Below are 21,822 nucleotides of genomic sequence, written 5' to 3'. Positions count from 1 at the left end.
TATATATATATATATATAGATATACAGAGTATACAAAAATGCGAAAAGAAGAAACAAAATGATAATATACTAAAGAAAAATAATAATAACAACAAAAGCAACAACTTCTTAAATAGTATACAAAATAGTACGAAAAGTGGAAACAGAAAGATAACATACTCAAAGATTACAACAGAAACAACAACTTCTTCGAAAACAGCAACAAAGACAACGACTTTTGAAAGGAGAGAAAAAAAACGAACAAAAAAGGGAAACAAGAGGGAAAATTAAACAAGCAAACTTGCCCACTCGTGCTTTAGAATTGCTGGTTTTGTTTTTTTCCGGCTAATAAGTGTCTCAACAGCTAGATTTGGATCCGCAAGGTTGTAGCGCCGAATCAGAAAACTATTTTTTGTCCAAGGTGGCAATTTTAGTAGGTACTTTGCAAAACGGAAAAATAAAGAGCGGATTTTAGTTTTTTCACGGTTTGCCAATAATTTCCAGAAAGGGGTCACATATAATATATGTGGCAGAGCGGTAGCGTTGTAAATACTTGCCAGTAGTGGACGGTTAAATCTCAGAGTGGATTTAACGATCAAAGCATAGGAGCTGGAAATCCGCCGTTCAACATGTGAGATCAGGAGGGAGCGGGTATGCTGTAATGAGGTACCTATTGGCAGCCCCAGATATACTATTTTATCAACTGGTTCTACTGAGCAATCACCTAGTGTGATATTAGTAGGAGGGTCATTCTTACAATTGTAAAGCAAGACTTCCGACTTTTGGGAGTTAAATCTCAGACCGACTTTCTCATAATTGGACTGCAGACATGAGAATATTTCTGAAAGGCGGTTAAGCGTCCGGCTGAAATTCAGCTTGTCATCAGCATAGCATATTAGGGAGATGTCAATGGAACTGAGAATGCATAATGAAGGACAGCTGTCTTGAGGTTCAATAATGTAGTTGTTGAAGAAATTGGGGGATAAAACTGCTCCCTGACGGGCACCTTTACGGACTGGTATCAAAGCTGACCATGGTGCTGGCGGAAGGCCTTTATCGGGAGGGAGCTTGAGTCGCACGCGAAGGCGAGAATAAAGATCACGGAAAGCCCGGATGATATTTGAGTTCACTCCTCTTTTAGCTGAGTTTAGCAACATAAGCGCATGAATCAATGAATCAAACGCTTTTTTCAGGTCTAAGCCCCCGATTGTTAGACTTTCTCCTGATTTGTGTGCATCCAGGAGTGCATATGCAACGACATGGAGCGCTTCCGCACAACCAATGCCGCGTTGGAAACCGAATTGTCTTGGTGGACTGCAACACAGTTTTTCAAAATCATCTACGAATAAAAGTTCAAATAACTTGCAGAGAGAGGTAGCAACCGTGATTGGACGGAAAGAGGAGCATTGCATGGTAACATTTCCTTTTTTAGGAACTGGCGTAAGATCTCCCATTGAGAAAATGGTTTGGGACAATACCCTGAATGAGGATAATCTGCATCAGGAGGGTTACATGACTAATGAGAGCGGGCCCACCACTTTTTAGATGGAGTGCACTGTTCCCGTCAATCCCAAAAGATTGTTTAGGTTTTAGGTGAGAGATGGCCTTGCATACAGCTCCCTCCGTTACAAGATAATCACTCCGAGGACAACTATCTAAGAAGTCGTCCAACTCAGCTTCACATCTTTCGTTGAGGATTGGGTCAGGAGGCGAAAATTCTGACCCATAATATGCATACCATTCAGAATCAGGGATAGCAGATGCGGATAAAGACTCATCGCTTTTAGAGGACAGAAAACACCAAAGGAGAGAAGGATTAATTTTGGCCCGTGTAGATTCGATATCAATCATCTTTTTTCTGTGAGCTTTTAGCTCCTTTGCGAATTTTCGTTTTATGAGCTGGTGGATTGAATTGACTACCCCCAAACGGGGTCGTCCACAAGAAACCCAAAGTTGAAGCCAAAATTTAGACTTAGAATGGGTATCCACTAACTCTTGATTTTCAGACCAGCAAGGAAGGGTATGATGACGGGGTCTACTTAGAGGGACCGCAGCTTTTTCAGCACAGCGAAGGGCCTGGCCAATTTCTGCGCAATAAAAGTCAACTGATAGTTGTGTTTCCTCCCTTGAAAGAGCAGTTAATCCACAGAGAAGATGGAAAGGGACACGGATCTTACTAAGGACTCTGGCGGCTTCTTCTTGAAATAAAACAGGGTTAATTTTACCCCAATTACGGCGAGACCTAGGAGGTGTTTTCGAAGTTGTTTGCGTTTGTGTATCTGAGCTGTGGCAAGGTATCTCGGCTGAGAACTGTATTGGTAAGTGATCAAACAGCTGAAAATCAAGCATAACCTTGACAGGCGAAATCCTGAGATTTGCGGACGCAACGACGTCATCGAGATCTGATGTGGACATTGAGGTGTGTAAGTGTGTAAAATTTAAATCTTTGCACTTGAGGTCAAACTGGTCTCCAAAAATACTAAGCAACAACGTAGAACGTAAAGACCTAGATAAGAGTGGTTCATTCAAGTCGCAATTGAAGTCACAAACTAATATACATTGAAGGCTTAAAGATCTAATACGGTTAATACACTGGCCGAGTTTATCACTAGAATAAGTAAAAGCACGCTCCGAACGCTCATCATGGTACTTTGTAGGCAAATATACATTAATAAAAACACAGCCCTCAACACGAATCACCAGAAAATTATCATTGACTTCAAATACGCTAGATCTTAGAGTCGAACGAACAAAAGTGGCGATACTACCGGAGGGTCACCCTTTTCCACTTAGCTGCTTCGCTGAAACTGAATAAACCGATACTGAACTATTAAAACTAAGAATACTTTTACTGCGGCTTGTGACGAAATGTTCTTGTAAACAGACAACTTCATTTTGCTCAAAAACAACATCTAAGATCGGAACTTTATTTGCAAACGAGCTATTAATGTTCCACGATAAATATTTAACTGCAGAAGCTTCAGATTTCATTTCTTTTGTGGATTAGTGTTTTAGGGACATTTTACACTGTAAGACGTGTGACTGCCGATTTTGCATTCAACGCAGAATGTCGGCTGTCTGCATGGTTCATCTTGCGTAGAACGATGTTCACTTGAGGCACATTTAGAGTATAAAGGTTCAGCCGTACACTGGGAAGCGAGGGGACCGATTTTGTGACAGTTATAGCATCGTCTTGGCAAGAACTTAAACGGATCAGCAGGTAGACTCTCGTAGCCGATAATCACCGGCACACTCAGAAATTGTTGGAGCTCACTGAAAGTGTCAAAATACACTTTGAAAGAACGGGATTTTCCGCACTGTTCAGTCTTCGTACTATTTGGGATTAGATTTTTTAGTCCTTAACATTTTATATCCTCAGGGACATTTCGAAGCAGAGCTATGTGCAGGGGTTCTCGAACAGTAATTTTGAGATCGGGCTTGGAAGATTTCGCTTTCTCAACGATTTTCGCTGCTGCAGCTTTCGACCTGACCATAAGCTTCCATTCGTTTGCATATTTGCGAAGTTCACTATTGTCATTTGTATTTTCACAGAAACTGTCTATGAAAGCTTTCCGGTAATTTGGGCCATTGAGCTCCTTGGGGGGATTTTTCAAGACAACAGAATAGGTAGAGTTTCTGGGCTGGGACGTTTCAGGTGCACTACGACTGCTTGTTAAAATACTGGTGGCTGGAGCGGACTGGGTAGCCAAAAATTATAAAGCTTGCGAGAGAATTCATTTACTGTCGCAGTAACTGCTGCAGTCGCCACATCTCTGATGACCTTAAACGAGTAGGGGTTAAGTATGACACTTTTTGGCGGGTTCTCATTTTTTTCTGCCGCTGAAACTAGAATTTTTTACATCTAAATTAGATTTCACGCATCTGTAGAGTAGGTCACAATACGATTCGTACTATTCAACTCTGTAGGAATGCTTCGCTTTGCCTTTATAAAATCTTCATGTGTATAGAAAGCAACACACGCTTTTACGATACACTCCAATTTTATTCCATCTTTAAGTGCTCTCGTAACACAATTCAGTAACGGATTCAAAATAATTTTTTCACGTTCAGCCATCGTAGTTCCAAGTGTAATTAAATCTCAATGTAAAGTCACAAAACAATGACTAACCCTCAAGGGGGCTTTTTAAGTCCCCCCCACTTTCCAATAAACGCCTTCTAATTATCCAAATGAAATAATTCAATCCAAAAGAAATAGTACAAATAGTTCAATCACACAGCCTGACAGACAATATAGCCAAAAACTGTTTTTTTCAAGAGATAATCCTCTCAGAAACTAAGAGGTGTTAACTGCATGAATGCTTGACCTTGACTTAAAGCACAATTCAGATCGTTTCTCTGTGGTCCGTCAATATCGGAGAAAACGACACTTTTAGCTAAAATAATTAAAAACTGTAATAAAATGTTTTTGGAAAAACCAAAGAAAATGTACTATTGCTACAGTATTTCGCAGGTGTCCTATGACCAAATAAAAGCCATTGCCATTGCCACGTCCATTCCAATACGATTAATACGGGGACTTGACGTTTTCAATAGTATTGAGTCAAACTCATGGCTAATTACTGATGATTTAGCTGAATCGATTGAACAGTTCTCACAGGAAATGCTACAACTCTTTACTGTTCACTCTCATCATGAACACATTTCCATAACCCTAGTTCTACACAATCTGTTTCATCAGAGCAAGTGTATGAGAATTTTTGCTTTGAATTGCACCATCTATATTATCTACCGAGTTGTTCGTGATTGAAGTTCTCTACCAACTCTCAAAAAGCAAATATATCCAAGTGCCCCCAAGTTTCAACTTTCAGCGTAAATTCAGGCAACAAATAAGCCCTGCGGGTGCAATTTATTGTAGCTTAATCAGAATACATCCGAGTATCTACGTGTAGTTACAGATATTTTCGACAAAAAAGTTACCGTATATCTTCCGGTGAAAAGTAGAAACGGCTATTATTTGCCATCATGACATTGAAGAAACTACATGAAAATAGACACTTATTTTCCGTTCTAGGCACTTCAAAACCCCCACTCAAGAAGGCCATACTCAAACATGGTGTTGACAAAGAATTTATTAATCTAATATCGGATTTTTGTTTAAATTTAACTAAGGGCAATGTACACTTGCCAGACGGTGTTAGACAACAGACAAAGCAATATCATTCCACTGTATGTGCCTTGGCTTGCAAAAAAAAGGAAAAAAAATTAAAAGAGAACGTCTCCTTCAAGCGGGTGGTGGCTTTTTTACACTTTTACTAACAATAATCGCAGGACTGGTAAACAGTTTTCTATTGATGGCTAAATCCTATAAATTGACTCCAATAGAACTTGTCCTCTCACCAGCTGAACACTTCAAAGACAATCTAAGCAAACTCATTAATGATAAAAAAATTGCCGATGATAAAAGCTAGTTTTACTTCAAGATGCACTGCTTCGTTTGGCCAAACATAGACCGTATCGTGAGAGACGCGCCGTCACAGATCCCCACCACCCTCTCCTCCCTAACAGGAAACATCTCCTCAAGATTCTGCAGCAGCAGAAGCAACCGCACAATAAAAAGAGAAGGAATTAAATTACATAGTGACATCAATCGGAAACCTATTGCCAGTGACCTATCGAGAACAGAGTAAACGAGTATTAACATATCTCATGTTGGAAAGCGGTGGTGATGGTTATCAAGTTTAAGTCGATAGCACTGAGAAACGAATTATAATTCAGGGAAAAAGTTACAATCTACTTGATTTAATTTGTGATATGGTTACAAATCGTAAAGGACTTTTATCATTTGACAATAATCTATACACCTTTCTAATTGCATCAGACTTCCCCAAAAGTCTTATTGGCAATAAGAAAATTCTAAAGAAATTACGAGAATATAGTAGAGGTGCCAGTCCTCTAACAACTCCAACAACAACAACAACAACATTTAAAAAAGAAAAAGAAGAAGAAGATTTTAAATCAATCTTGGAAAATATTAGCACTCCTAGTAGCAGCAGCAATGATTTGATAACACCAATGATGACGGCTAGATGAAGGCAAAGACGTATTGATATCAACTCACCGTCACAAGTACCACCCTCCAGTGTGCAAAAGGCGAGGGGACGTTACACTACGTGTTTGCCTTCAAAATAGATGAAGTTTTAAAGCATGTCTATGAAAATATTGGTGAAGTGGGGAGTCTAATTTCCCCCACAACGCGTTCTAATGTTGCCTCTGACATAGGTGGCAGCACATTAAAGAATGCAAAAGAGTATTTAGAAAATGAACCGAGTTACACTCTGCATCGGAATTGCAGGCTTCGTGGCAAATAATATTGACAAACTAAAGCCTTTTTCCCTCTGCATATAATGCAAATTGATCTTTTAACTCTAGATGAAATTCAACGGCATCACAATACACCCTACAAATATATTCTAGTGCCAATCAGTGTCTTTAGTCGCTGTGCATATGCCATTCCATTGCGATCAAAGAGATGTTTTGAAGTTGCTCATGCTATAGAAAGTATTCTTGAACATGATTGCTATAGAAAAATTCAATCGGATCGCGATAGCGAATTTGTTAATCCTCATGTGCAAAAGGTTCTATTGAAAAATAATAGAAAGCTATATCATGGTTATAGTCCAACAAAGGCTTCATTGGCTGAACGATTGATAAGGACGATTTGTCTATTAATTTCAAGAAATTACACGCTTAAAACTACTACTGCTTTTATTCATGTTTTAGATAAAATCGTGCAAATAAATAACCATCCACCACATCGATCATGTCCAATGTTATCCCTCAGTAAGTTCATTGCAGTGAAAATACATTTGATGATTTTCTAAAGCAATATTCCAGTAAAAAAATGACAACAACAAAAATTGTGAAGAAAGAATTCAATGTTGGCGATACTGTTCAAACTAATAGAACCACCAATATTTTTGAAAAGGGGAATTATTTATGGAACACTGAACTTTTTAAAGTTTCCAAAACATGAGATCCTCGGTGGTTTTTTATGAATATGAACTTTAAAAAGTTAGAAAAAGTAGTGAAATTTATCAAATTGAAAAGTTATTAAAGAGCCGTACTTGCAGTGGCAAGAGACAGTTGCTTATTTGTTGTCTATGGTACAACTATGAATTTGGTGCTTGGGTTGAAGCTGATGACATTAGCAGGGCCAGGTGATTTTTCTCTGGAGTTTATGGCCAATGTGTCTAACTCACTCTAGAATGATTTGAATAGAACAAGTGATTTTTGGACGAAACTCTCCCCCACAATCAAATTCGATGACAGAAAGTATGAAGTGGCTCTTGTCGTCTTCATTCTCAAAAATGCATACGATATCATGAGAAAGGGTCGTGTGTATGAGGTAAATATTATACCATTTGATTGGTCACTCTTTGCCGAGTATGAATGGGTTGAAGCAGTTAAATCTAGTGAATGTCCTAATGTCACATTGAAATATAAAGAATATGGTACTATGACAGATTTGTGTCGTACAATCAATAGAAAAATCTCATACCATAGGAATGGTTCATTCCATTTTAATTATTCAATGGGACACGAAAGGATTTACATTACCTCACCTGTTGACACTGAAATGATTCATCTCAATGATAATCTGAGAGATGTTCTTGGTTTTAAACAGAATATGATCAGTGGTAAAAACGCTGCAACTGTTAGCGGGATGGACCATATTATTTTTGCTGATTATCGACCTGGTTTTGCCTCTGACACTTGTATATTTCTCTATACTTTATTCGTTGAAACATCCAGAGTTGGCAATAGCCATGTTCCCCTCCTACGAGTTTTTGAATGAAATACCAAACAAGAACATATTCCTCATTACAATATAAAGTATCTTCAGTATATCCCCGTAAACACTTCCAATTTGGAACTCTGCCAGTTAACAATAAGAACTAAATTAGGTGATCCCCTAGCAATATTAAAAGGTTTGGTTGTGGATACATGCCATTTTCGACCCATCGTTGTCGGTGTTCAAAACAAACAAAATGTCTAATAGAAAAGTGGTATTCATTTGTCCTGATATTGACTGATATGTTAATACTCTTGGCCCAAGACAAGTGGGCTATTGAATAAACTAGTGTAAAAGCCGTTAATTAATGTCGCTACGGTGTTAGTAGTTGGTTTTCTAACATGTTTTGGTCTGCGCTATCTCTGGCTAGAAAATATATTGTACCGACTGCTACAGATTTTCCATCCTCTACACTATAAGACTGCGGCTCTGGCAAGGATTTTAAAAAAAGTGCTTCAGAAAATCTTAGGTCCAGTACGCGAACCCTTGGCGAACAATTGAAATCTCAACAAAATGGAAAAGGTTTAAAAAGGTCGAGAAACAGTACACCCCTCATCAGTTTCTACCCAGGTCAGAAACGAAAGACAAAGAAAAGAAGGAAAAAGACGACACATAGAATAAACAGAAGAAGAAGCCCCAGGAAGAGAATTGTTAGATCGAAACTAGATTTCTTTTCATAAACTGAACAATGGCATATCTAACGCTTAAGGATTCCACACCTTCAATAAATTCATCTTTAAATCTATTCAATGCAAAAAATTTTGATTTGAGTGTAAAACATGGATACTATGAACAATTTTATCCACAAGAACCCTCCTCCGATAATATCCACTTTCAAATTTATTCCAATGAAGACTACTTTATGGACATGTCATCGACATTTATAGATTTACAAATAAAAGTCCGGAAATCCGACAATGGAATGCCAGTTCGTGCTGATGGAATATCCTACGAAAATTGTATATTACATAATTTATTTCGTGAAATCAGTGTCTACATAAATGACACTTTGGTGAGCACAAGCAACAATCTCTTGAATTATACAAGCTATAGGCAGTTCATGTTGATGACACCCAAGTCATACAAGGAATTGAGAGGCACATCCAATGGTTATGAATATATTACTGATACTAATAGTACAAAGGGACTTAAAAATGCTACAACTAGTGAATTACATTTAGTTGGAAAAATATATCATGAAATATTTAATATACCCCAATGGCTACCACCAAATATTAAGGTGGATATAAAATTGAAGCTTGCTCCATCCAATTTCATTTTACGAAAGTAACTTCCTGCCAATCCTGATGTAACTCTCTCCTTCATATCGGCAATACTACATGTACGAAAGCAGCAGGTATGAGTTCTATTTCTTTGGCAGTGGAAAAAATGAGAGCCAGTGGAAATAATATTAAACTACTTGTTCCTCTTACAATCACCAATCAACGTCATATTGTCATCACAAATGTCTTCAAGACATGAATTACAACGTTTACTTTGTACTGCATATCCTCTATGTAATTCACATAGATTGCATAATTTGCACTTTTCATTATACTCATCAATAATTGTACAATTCTCACATGATGACCAACTGCCAAGAGTGTACATACATAGTGGACATGTACAGAACATTTTTTTTGGTTTCCAATGTCACCTCTCTCACAGCTAAAAAGAAACTGATCCATGTTCGATAAATTCAGTGGGGGATGGGAGAGGAGTAATTCTGTGACGTTACATGACCTCTTTTGAAGGGGGTGCCATCTACATAGAATCTATGGCAATGTTTTCAAAAGTATATCCACGATATTATTCTGTTTTGTTTCAATTAATATATCAATGAATTGAGTAAAAGCATTTGAGTCGCGTCGTAAAAGCTTCATACAATAGTCCAATGGGGGAAAATCGTTCCCCTTTATATTGTCAAGTGTTCCCTGTGAGAATATCTTCTGTTGAAGAGACAACTCGAGAAAATCGTCATTCAGAATCAAATGTTTTTCCATAATCACAAGATTCGACCTAATTATCTCTTTCTCAAATTTATTCATTCTTTAATCCTAACACTCTCACTGCTGACTATAGACTAACCATGATTCGTTCTACTTCAAGAATATTCGATAACCCAAAAAAAGTCTAACAAAAAAAAATGGTGCCATTTTAAATTTCGGAACAATTTTATTGAGCGTGATCATACAACAAAAATATATATTACACATATACAATTACTGATATAACTTATTGTCCTCTATAAACTTCGCTATTGCATTTAAAGCACTTTGAAGTCTATCCATATGTTCTATATCAAATTATGCAATGAAGCATAGTTGATCCTCCAATTGATTTTTACTGAAAGATAACACATGTTTTGCATATATTTCATCCCATTCTAGACAAAGCGGTGATCCTCTCGTAATTTCTACCGCAATGTTCGGTGCTCTTGTATCATTCTTTCTGCTACCAACTTCTAATAGTGTAAACATTCCACTCATTATTGCAAATATATCTTAATGAATAAATAAACGATTGAATTCAAACTGTTCTCACTCCTTGAATTCTATTCTCACACTAATATCAACTATACTGAAAATCCTTACTTATATCAGTTGCGTCACTTCCTGTTAGTATTTCTGACTCCCTGATTGGCCTAGAAAGAGGCACGTGATCTTGTTCGTACACGGATTCTAGTCCTCTGATTGGCTGTCATCTTGTCCCTTTCGGTGTAATACCTGGCCTTTTACTAGCCCGTTCCAAAACTACGCTTAGTAAGGGTTGCTCTCAAATGTTGCTGAGAACCTTCAAAAGGCTTGGATAGATAAAATACCTCCTAGGCTTAAAGGATAGATCACACTCGTCAAAATTGCCACATACCTCAATCCGCATTTCTAGAAATTGTATATTACCCCTGGCGATTTTCTCCAAGTTGAGAGTAAAATAGCAAGAGACATGCATTGGGCCCTTCTGAAATCTGTATCAGTAGAAGCATGTGGGGTGACAGTCTCTGTGATTCAGTCACTTCACAATCAAGCCAGTTGGTGGGAATCACAGGACCAAATTTCAGAAGTCAATGCCAGGCAAGCTTCGTCAGCAGCTGTACCTGCCACAGCTCTTTAGGTTTTCAGTAGGGAGTCTTTAGCTCCAAGAAAAACTGATCCACTGATCCACAAGTCATTGAAGTCTTGTAATATGGATCTAAGAAATACCTATACAAGGTTGTCATAAAATTAATATCCTTGCCGGCCACCAAAATCCTTTCTGAGAGTGGGTTTCAAGCCTGATTAGTTAATAATGCAACAGTTCGTGGTAACAAACTGTAAGTAAGGAGCAACTTGGCCAAATAGCAACCGAAACCCTAGAAAATGTAATTTTTATAACAATAGATAAATGAAAAAATTTGACTTTTTATGCCGACTCCAGATATGTAAAATTCATCAAGTTTCATGTACCCATCAAAAGCTACGAGCCTGAGAAAATTTGTATAATTTTTTAAAAAGAGCGGGATCGCCCTTTAAAGGTCAATGGATCTGAATATTAATTAAATAAAAAAAAAAAGTTTTTTTAACTGAAAGTAAGGAACGACGTTAAAACTTAGAACGAACAGAAATTATTCCGTGTATGAAAGGGGCTGTCCCCTCCTCAACACCTCGCTCTTTACGCTAAAGTTTTTCATTGTTTAAAAAAACATAGAGTTGTGAGAAAGTCAAACTTTAGCGTAAAGAGCGACGTGTTGAGGAGGGGACAGCCCCTTTCAAATACGGAATAGTTTCTGTTTGTTTTAAGTTTTAACGTCGTTCCTTACTTTCAGTTAAAAAAACTTGTTTTTTTTTTAATTTTTGAACGTTTTTGAATTAATGCAGGTTTTGATTTTGGCTCACCGTACATGAATAATTAAAAAAAATTGAATATTAATTTTACTTTTATTTGATTAAATGGCTTTCTTGAAACCTGTTTAATTTTATTTAGGAACGTTTTTATTAGTAATAAATATACGTAACTTACGAATTAACTTACGTAACGAACCTCTAAATTCTTATATTTTTAATACGTATATTAGAGGGTTCGCCCCCTAGTCAATACCTTGCTCTTTAAGCTAAATTTCGAATTTTGTTCAAATTCTTTAAAAATGGCCGATTAATCACAAATGCCGTTAATTAGAAAAAATAGCGCTTATAAAAGTACTAAATCGTCTTTGGCTTAAAGAGCGAAGTATTGACTTGGGGGTGAACCCAATCATATACGTAATGTTTTCTGTCGTTTTAAGTTTTGATGTTTCTCCTTACTTTCTCCTTACTATATAATTTCTGATCTTTATTTAAAAAATGCTGGGAAATCCGGCACCCCCTTCATAGCAATGTCTCTTCTCCCATGAAAACTTCCTTCATGGTAAGATCCTCTCACATAACCCCCAATCCACTCCCCCCCCCACTACCAGAAAAAATCCCCTCTGAAAACGTATGTATACTTCCCAATAACCAATACTATATGTTAACATTGGGTAAAGTTCATAACTTTCAGCCCTCCCCCTGGAAACTTTGGAGGATTAAGTCATCCTAAAAGACATATTTATCATATTTTCAACCATGCTGAACAAAATGGTTATCTCAAAGTTTTGATCGGGTAACTTCGGGAAAAAAATGAGCGTGGGAGGGGCCTAGTTGCCCTCCATTTTTTTGGTCACTTAAAAAAGGCACTAGAACTTTTCATTTCCGTTCGAATTAGCCCTCCCACGATATTCTAGGACCGCTGGGTCAATACGATCCTCCCTGGAAAAAAAAAAATAAAATAAACACGCATCCCTGATCTATCTTCTGGCAAAAAATATAAAATTCCACATTTTTGTAGATAGGAGCTTGAAACCTCCGCAGTAGGGTTCTCTGATACGCTGAATATGATGGTGTGATTTTCATTAAGGTTCTATAAATTTTAGGGGGTCTTTCCCCCTTTTTTTGAAAATCAGCCAAATTTTCTCAGGCGCATAACTTTTGATGGGTAAGACTAAACTTGATAAAATTTATATACTTGAAATTAGTATTAAAATTTGATTCTTTTGATGTATCTATTGGTATCAAAATTCCGTTTTTTACAGTTTCGGTTACCATTGAGCCGGGTCGCTCCTTACTTACAGTTCGTTACCACGAACTGTTTGATCACACGATCAGATTCAACATATCAGAGAACACTAGATAAGATAAAATTGTATTCATTGTCAAAACACATACAATAATACACTGTGCTAATCCCCCCTAAGGCTGCTTGGCCTGTAATTAGGGGAGTATATACGGATCACAAACTCAGAGAGCCATAACCAAAACAGTACAAAAAAAGAAAAAACTGAAGCGAAAAACAATTAAATGAAAAACTATTGCCAGCCATTCAAAATACAAAAATAAACCACGAGAAAGGCTTTGCATAAGGCACAAAAAAACCTTTTAAAGCAAAACTTACATCAAGATTCGATGGACGGTAAAGTGCTACATATTCTTCAGAACCAAGACGTATCGATCTTCTATCAAAAACACGCACATGCTGCTCAAGACCTCCTAACAGTACGTGATTACTGTTTAATGGATGTCCCTGCATATTATATAATGGTACCTTAGTCTTACTACCTTCTTTTTTAACCAAACAAACCCTAGAAAGAAATTAAGTAAGGATAAAAGAAAAGGATAAAGATGATTAAGTAATTTATATATTTTACTTTGTTTTTCGAAGCTATCGGCAAGGTGGATAGTGACAGCGAAAAGGTATTTGATTGGGAATAATTCGGTCAACAGGTGTAGTTGGTTTGGCGAATAGAAGACAAAGCAGAAAAATTTCGCATACTCTCTGTATGATATTTTCTTTTAAATCCCCCTTGAAAGATAGTCCTAGTGAAAGAAAAGAGCCGCATGCGTTAAGAACGATCAACATGGCTCTCATGCGTCCTCTCATCATAAAAAAAAAAAATACAAATTACTATATTATAAAATATAAATTACTATAAAAATATAAATTGATATGAAAAGTAAGTTGTGGGCACATAAAAGTGAGCTGCCTGGTGCACAATTCCTGAAGCACATATATCCTCTCATAGGCAGCTATTTAAAATATTTGATCTCCCTTCTTATTATTATAAGTATTGTATTCATCTTAATTTCCCACCTTGGGCCAGAAGCTCCAGAGTAACCACAAAATATGGAGCTCTTACTACCGTTATTGAAAGAAAACTGAAGCTTAGAAGTGTGCTTGATCGTAACCATGATTTTTACGTGTTATTTTCTTAAAGTATAATTTATCTGTTGTATAATATCTAATTTCAGTGTTAATTTATATGTTGTGTGTAAAGTGTAACTTATCTGTTTATTTTAGTTGATTTGCTAGAAGATCTTCGTTTTTGTCGTTGCGTATGATGTATTGTGTTTCATTGTGTTTTTTTCCTTTTTTTTATCTTTATTTATTATTACTCCATTTGCAATTTGTTAAAACGGGAAGCAAAATTCCATTCATTCATTCGTTATATAAAGTACTTGTTAAAAGTTCATATACCAAGCGGAAATTAATATAAATATAAAACAAATTGAACGGTAAGCCCCATGAATTTTTAAATAAAAACATATATGTGCATAGAATTTGTAACTTTCCTTAGTATACTTTTTTATATTTGTTGTAACACTAAATTTCAAAGTCTACTTTATTTAGGCTTTCTGTAATAAACCTTTTGGTTTGAATGATTAAAAGAAGAAATTTTGAATAAATGAATAAAAGAAGACTGGATTTTACAGTGCCAAGGATAGTGAATTGGAAATCTTATTCATGTAAGTGGTTTAATGGAATCTTAACACAACCATATACATCTTTAAAATAAGGGAAAATTGTAAATTCAATTTTAATGATAAAGACCTTTATATACAATTTTAAAGATTTTGGTAGGTCGGCAAAAAGCCAAACCAAGTTGGCAGAAAGCCAAACCAAGTTGTGACACCGAACAACATAAGGAGGTGTAGCTTTCCTTTGAAGCTGTTGGTGTCTTTGAAATCAAGAGACCGTTAAGGTTTGAGTTTTTACAGATAAAAGGCGCTTTCAAATTTAACTAATTAGTTTTAGTTATTTATTTTCAATAAATAATTAGCTCTTTTTAAAATTGTTAAATTGTAACGTGGGAAAATTGTAAAAATGAGCTATTGCCCTGATAACTTCACAATTTAAAAAAAAAAAAAATTGTAGAAAATCATGATTTTCAGTTTTGAATAGACCAGAGATGGGTCCAGGGGGCAAAAAACACCTTTTTTTTAAAAAAAAAAATACATCTTTTCCTTATAAACATCAACACTTTTCAAACTTTTTTAGTGTTCTTGGTACTTTAAAGTGTATATAAAACAAAGGTTGGTAATAGGCGAAAAAAAAAACAGAACATACTTTCGCCCTTTGCTCTCTCTGGCGTCTATTTCATTCACAAGTCCATCTAGACCAGCGCTTAATACTACATGTGGCTGTGAGACAACTGAAGTAAGCTGGCGACATGAATCGCCATGCTGAATTAAATTCTGTGTCTTTACAGAGCCGCTGGGACAAAGTTCTGTCAAATGCACTTCACCATCCGAACCTGAGGTCACTATATGGGTATCACCATTGAATGGTAAAAACTTGGCCTAAAAATAATTGTTTTAACTTATCATCAATGCAACATTTATAATACAGAATTCACATAGCTCGTTTTTTCTGTTTTTTTAATCCTCTTCAATACTGTGCCGTCTTAACTAAGAATTATAAATTTAGCAAAATTTTGTTTACAATTAGAGGAAGAAAGATATTGGGCCAACCCTATTAAGAATTCAACATAGACTCAAGACTTTGAAGGCACTCAGTTAATGAACTTTTTAAAGTGCAAATAAAACTTAAAACGAAACAGAAATTAAATAAACAATCAATGCAAACAAACATACAATAGATATTAATGTAAATTAACAAATAAATCTTGAAACCAGTAAAACTTAAATTGAATATGCAAATCAAGCTTGAAACGAACAAAATTCACTACAAACAAGAGTTTGGGTATCTCCTCCTTCTCTCACTGTAAAAGTCTAAAACCTACTGCGTCATTGGCGCTTTACTGAAAACCAATTTTATGACGAATATTTACTTTTGTACTTAAATTGAAAATAAACATTTTAAATATAGTAACATTTCGAACTGATGAGCTTTCAGCAATTAATATCATCATACATCAAATATTCAGTTTAGTTTATTAGCTCTTTTTAAACTTGTTAAAGACGAATATAGTTTCACTACAAACAGGTGTTTGGATACTGCCTCCTTTCCTAACTGTAAATAAAAACCAAAAGCATACTGCGTCATTGGCACTTAACTGAAAACAGATTATATTACAAATATTTTCTTTTCCAGTTCTTACAGCATTGAAAACAAAATACAATTACAATGAAATAAATCTTTGAACTGATGGATCTTTCAACAATTAATATCCTTATGCATCAAATATTCAATTTGATGTTGTTTATACTTACCAAGACTGTCCAAGACACATAGAGTTTTCAGTAAAGTGCCAATGACGCAGTAGGTTTTAGACTTTTACAGTGAGAGAAGGAGGTCATACCCAAACTCTTGTTTGTGGTGATTTTTGTTCATTTCAAGCTTAATTTGCATATTCAATTAAGTTTCAATCGTTTTAAGATTTATTTATTAATTTACATTAATATCTATTGTATGTTTGTTTGCATTATTTGTTTATTTATTTTCTGTTCGTTTTAAGTTTCATTGGTACTTCAATTGGAAAATACTTTTTTCGTCTTAAGCTTGATTTTCATATTCAATCTAAGCATTACTCGCTTTAAGATATATTTATGCATTTATATTATTACTTGTTGTATGTTTTTGCTATGATTGTTTATTTAATTTCTGTTCGTTTTGGGTTTTATTTATTTTTTAATAGTAATTTCTGGTCGTTTTTAATTTGAATTTTAAAGGTATTTGTATCTGCTGAGCTTAAATTTAAAATGGCCTTTACTTTTCTTTGAAAAACTTATTTTTTGGAAATTTTTTTTTTAATTCGTTTTTGTTCGTTTTTGATTGCAAAAAATTTAGAGTTTTTTTAAATTCCTTATTTCAAAATCAAACTTGTTTAAAAAAAATCAAATGTTCATCAAAGTATTAAAATAGGTGTCAAAGTAACAATATCAAAGTGAAAAAATGTGTTAGTGTCAACCTCGGAGTTTTTATTATCTGATGTTTGAACTATTTTTAACAAAATTGCTATCTCAAATTTTTATCGGATGGGTTTGGAGAAAAAGGACGTGTGGGGACTATATTAAGCTTCGGTCTCTTTTGACTCTTTAAAAGTGAAATAGAACTTTCAATTTGCAACCAAACGATCCATCTCTAAAGTTTATACGAGAATCCCTTCTATAAAAACCATATATATCCCCAGAGTATAACTTACAACGCCTGTCCCTGAGCCCTGGGGGCTGTGTCGACCCTGGAGTTTTAATATCTGATGGGTGAACTGTTTTTAACAAAATGATCACTTTAAATTTTTATTGGATGGGTTTATCCATCCAATACACCCAAAGTGGGAGGACAGGAGGGGCTAGTTGCCCTCTAATCTTTTTTCACTCTGAGAAAATGAACTACAACTTTTAATTTCCATTCAAATGAACACTCTCTGAAGTTTATACGAGCATATCTTCCATAAGAACCATATATGCCCCCACAGCAATACTTACAACGCCAGCCCTGATCCTGGGGGGCTGTGTCGATACAGGAGTTTTTATTAACTGACCTTTGAACTATTTTTAAGGAAATGATCATACGTAAAGGAGTTTCTGTTATATGATCTTTGAACTATTTTTAACAAAATGGCTACCTCAAATTTTTATCAGATGTATTTGGGAGAAAACAGCTTGGGAGGGGGCCAGTTGCCCTCTGATCCATTTTGACTCTTAAAAAGGGCACTAGAACTCTCGATTTTCAATCGAATGAGCCCCCTTTGAAGTTTATACGACGACCCCTTCTATATGAAGTGGCTCTGGGAAAAAAATAAATGGAGCGTGGGGGAAGGCTAGCTGCCCTCCAATCACTTTGCGACTCTTAAAAAATGACTTACAACTTTCAATTTCCAATCAAATGAGCCCTTTAGGAAGTTTATGCGAGCATCCGTTCCATAACAACCATATATGCTCCAGGATATAACTTACAATGTCTACCCCCGGGCCCTGGGGGGCTGTGTCGACACCGGAGATTTTGTTATCCGAACTTTGAACTATTTTTAAGAAAACGTCTATCTCAAAATTTTTATCCGATGCATTTGGGGCGTGGAGGAGGGGGCTAATTTCCCTACGATCTCTTTTGGCTCTTTAAAAGTGAACAAGAACTTTCAATTTCCAATCAAATGAACCCTCTCCGAAGTTTGTACGAGCATCCCTTCCATAAGAACCATATATGCCCCTAGAGCATTACTGATAACACTTGCTTCGGGGCCCTGGTGGGTTCCATTGACACAGGAATTTATCTTATCTGACCTTTGAACAATTTTCAATAAAATAGCTATTACAAAAATTTTATCGGATGGTCTTGGGGAAAAAGGGTCTGTGTTTGGGTTGGGGGCAGTTACCCTCGGATATCTTTTGACTCTTAAAAATTGAACTAGAACTTTCAATATCCAATCAAATGAGCCCCCTCTGAAGTTTATACGAGCATCACATTCATAGGAACCATATACGCCCCCAGGACAACACTTACAACACCTATCCCCCGGTCCCTGGGGAGAGTTTTTGTTGTCAAATTTTTGAACAATTTCCAAAACACTGGCTATCTCAAAATTTATAGCGGACGGGTTTGGGAAAAAACGTGGGGGGGGGGCTAGTTTAACTCTCTTGACTCTTAAAAAGTTAACTAGAACTTTCAATTTTCAATCAAATGAGTCCTCTATGAAGTTTATACGAGCATCCCTTTCACAAGAGCCATACATGCCCTTAGTGCATAACTTAGAACGCCTTCCCCTGTGCCCTGGGGGGTTCTATTGACACCGTATTTTTCCTTATCTGAACTTTGAAGTATTTTTTACAAAATATCTATCCCAAAATTTTCATCAGATGGGTTTTGAAAAAGAAGACGTTGGGGGGGGGGGGGTATTTGCCCGAGGATTTCTTTTGAATATTAAAAATTGAGCGTGAACATTCAATTTCCAAACAAATTAGACCTTTCGGACGTTTATACGAGCATCCCTTTCATACGAACCATATATGCCCCAGGGCATAAATTACAGCGCCTGCCCCCGGGCCCTGGGGGGTTGTTACGACACCTGAGATTTTGTTATCTGATTTTTGAGCAATTTCCAACTCCATGACAATCGAAAAATTTTTATCGGATGTATTTGGGGGAAAACGGGCGTGGGGGGCTAGATTTCTTCCAAGCTCTTTTAACTCTAAAAAACTGAACTAGAACTTTGAATTTCCAATCATATGAGCCATCTCTGAATTTTTTATGAACATCCCTTCAATAAGGACCATATATTCCCCCAGGGCATAACTTACAACACCTGCCCTTGGGCCCTGGGGGGCTGTGTTGACCCCTGAGATTTCGTTATATGGTCTTAGAACTATTTAAAAAAAGCTATCTCAAAGTTCTTATCAGATGGGTTTGAGGGAAAAAGGGCGTTTAGGGGGGGGGGGGAGCTAGGTGCCCTCAAATCTCTTTTGACTCTTAAAAAGGTAACTAGAACTATCGGATTTAAATCCAATGAGCCCTCTCTAAATTTAGTAGGAACATCCCTTCCATAAGACCCACATCTGTCTTCCGGGCATAACTTATAACCCCTGTCCCCGGGTCAGGAGGGGTTATATCGACACCAGAATTTTTGTTATATGATCTTTGAACTATTTCAAACAAATTAGCCATCTTAAAATTTTTATTGGATGCATTTGGGAAAAAAAGGTTTGAAGGGGGGAGGGGGGGAAGCTGGTTACCCTCCAATATCTTTTGACGCTTAAAAAGTGAACTAGAACTTTCAATTTCCAATCAAGTGAACCCTCTCTGAAGTTTATACGAGCATTCCTTTCATAAGAACCATATATGCCCCCAGGGCATTACTTATAACCCTTGCCCCTGAAGACTGTGGGGGGAATGTCCTGCTCAAACATATAATGTTAAGGACTTTCAACTACGTTGAACAAAATGGCTATATCAAAATTTTGATTAGATGTGTTTTGGGAAATGGTGGGCGTGGAAGGGGTGTCAGTTGCCTTAGAACCACTTTCGAATATTAAAAAGGGAACTAGCCATTTAAATTTTCAGTCGAATGAGCCCTTTCTGAAGTTTCTACGACAACGTTGTCCATACAAAACCTTATATGCCCCCAGGGCAAAGCTTACAACCCTTGCCCTGAGCGCTCTGAGGGGGGTGTCATCTTCAAAGACATAATGTTCAGACCTTAACTACATTTAATAAAATGGCTATCTCAAAATTTTGATTGGATGGGTTTGGGGAAAAGGTAAGCATGAGAGGGGGTTAGTTGCCCTCCAATCGCTTTCGACTATTAAAAATGCACTAGCCCTTTGAATTTCCAATCAAATGAGCCTTTTTTGAAGTTTCAACGACAACGCCTTTTATAAAAACATTATATGCCCCCAGGGCATAACTTAAAACCCCTGCCCTAAGGGTTGTGGGGGAGTGTCCTCCTCAAATCATATTTTTTATCTGGAAATCAACTACGCTGAACAAAATGACTATCTCAAAATTTGATTGGATGTGTTCGGGGGAATGATGGGCATTGGGGGGGGGGCGGCTAGTTGCCCTACAATCACTTTCGAGTATTAAAAAGAGCACTAGCCCTTTGAATTTCCAATCGAATGAGCCATTTTTGAAGTTTCTATGGCAACACCTTCTATAAAAACCTTATATGCCCCCAGGGCATAACTTAAAACCCTTACCCTTTGGGTTGTGGGGGAGTGTCCTCCCCAAAAACATATTTTTTATCTGGAAATCAACTAAAATTAACAAAATGGGTATCTCGAAATTTTTGATTGGATGTGTTTGGGGGATGATGGGCGTAGGGGGGGGGGCTAGTTGCCCTCCAATACTTTCAACTATTAAAAGGGGCACTAGAACTCTCGAGTTCCAATCGAATGAGCCCTCTTTGAAGTTTCTACGATGACCCCTTCCATATGAAGTGCCTCTGGAAAAAAATAATAATAAATAAATTAATAATAAAACACTGGAGCCGTTTGGCCTTTACTATAGGCAACGCTATAGCGTTGCCTCTGATGATAGACCAAGAAAATTTTACAACTAGAAATTCAGCAACATTCGGTTTACAACTAGAAGAAGAAGAAGATTGCACCAACTTAACTAAGAATTATAAATTTAGCAACATTTTGTTTACAATTAGAGGAAGACTGGGCCAACCCTATTAAGAGTTTAACATAGACTCAAGACTTTGAATGAACTCAATTAATGAACTTTTTAAGCCAATGAACCGAAAATATTCAGTGATCCGGAAGTTATTACATTTTTTTCATTTACATATTACACTTACACATTTACACTTACACATATTACACTTACATATTACATATTACCCTTACATATTACATATTTACATATTACATTTCTTCTGCATAAATATAGTAAAAAAAAAATCCAACTGTCACTCCTGACATAATAAGGCTTTTTCACGTATAATCATAAAAATAGCTAAGAAGCTTAAAACCACAAAAGAGTAAAAGCCTAAAGCTGAATTGCATTCTTGCTCAGGAGTAGATTAGATATGTAATATTTACCTGATACACATCTCCATCCTCTCCTTCGTGGTCGAAACCGTGTTGGGTATAAAAAGAGAATACTATTTTTTTGGCTGCCCAATCCCATACTGCCACTTGCTCTTTTGCATGAGAGGCACTTGCCAATCGTGTGCCACTTTGATTGAAGTGTACACTATTGATCATTCTACGGTGAAACTTCAAAGAAGAAAAACAATCCATCTTTTTCGCTGTACTTACGGCCGAATGAATAAGGTTCTCAACTGACTTCCTCAGAGGTAGGTG

General features: G+C 36.5%; 1 protein-coding gene across 2 annotated transcripts in view; it reads right to left on the bottom strand.

Annotated features, from left to right (window-relative positions):
* Positions 1-21,822, bottom strand: part of LOC148956072 (DDB1- and CUL4-associated factor 8-like) — an 84,413-nt gene extending 62,591 nt beyond the window's left edge. For both annotated transcript variants that reach the window (XR_016142190.1, XM_089093914.1), the window contains exons 1-3: positions 21,559-21,822; positions 15,185-15,417; positions 13,235-13,421 (exon numbers count right to left, since the gene is read on the bottom strand). Coding sequence is in view for 1 of the 2 variants with exons in the window: in XM_089093914.1 (XP_088950040.1) it covers positions 13,235-13,421; positions 15,185-15,417; positions 21,559-21,759 (621 nt within the window). In the remaining variant the exon portion in view is untranslated. The remainder of the gene's footprint in view (positions 1-13,234; positions 13,422-15,184; positions 15,418-21,558) is intronic.

Source organism: Artemia sp. Qi Xiang Cuo, chromosome 1, assembly GCF_049724085.1.
Source record: "Artemia sp. Qi Xiang Cuo chromosome 1, ASM4972408v1, whole genome shotgun sequence".
In the NCBI taxonomy this organism is placed as follows: Eukaryota; Metazoa; Arthropoda; class Branchiopoda; order Anostraca; family Artemiidae; genus Artemia; species Artemia sp. Qi Xiang Cuo.
Note: the sequence above shows the minus strand (reverse complement) of the source record. Positions and strands in the feature narration are given on the sequence as shown.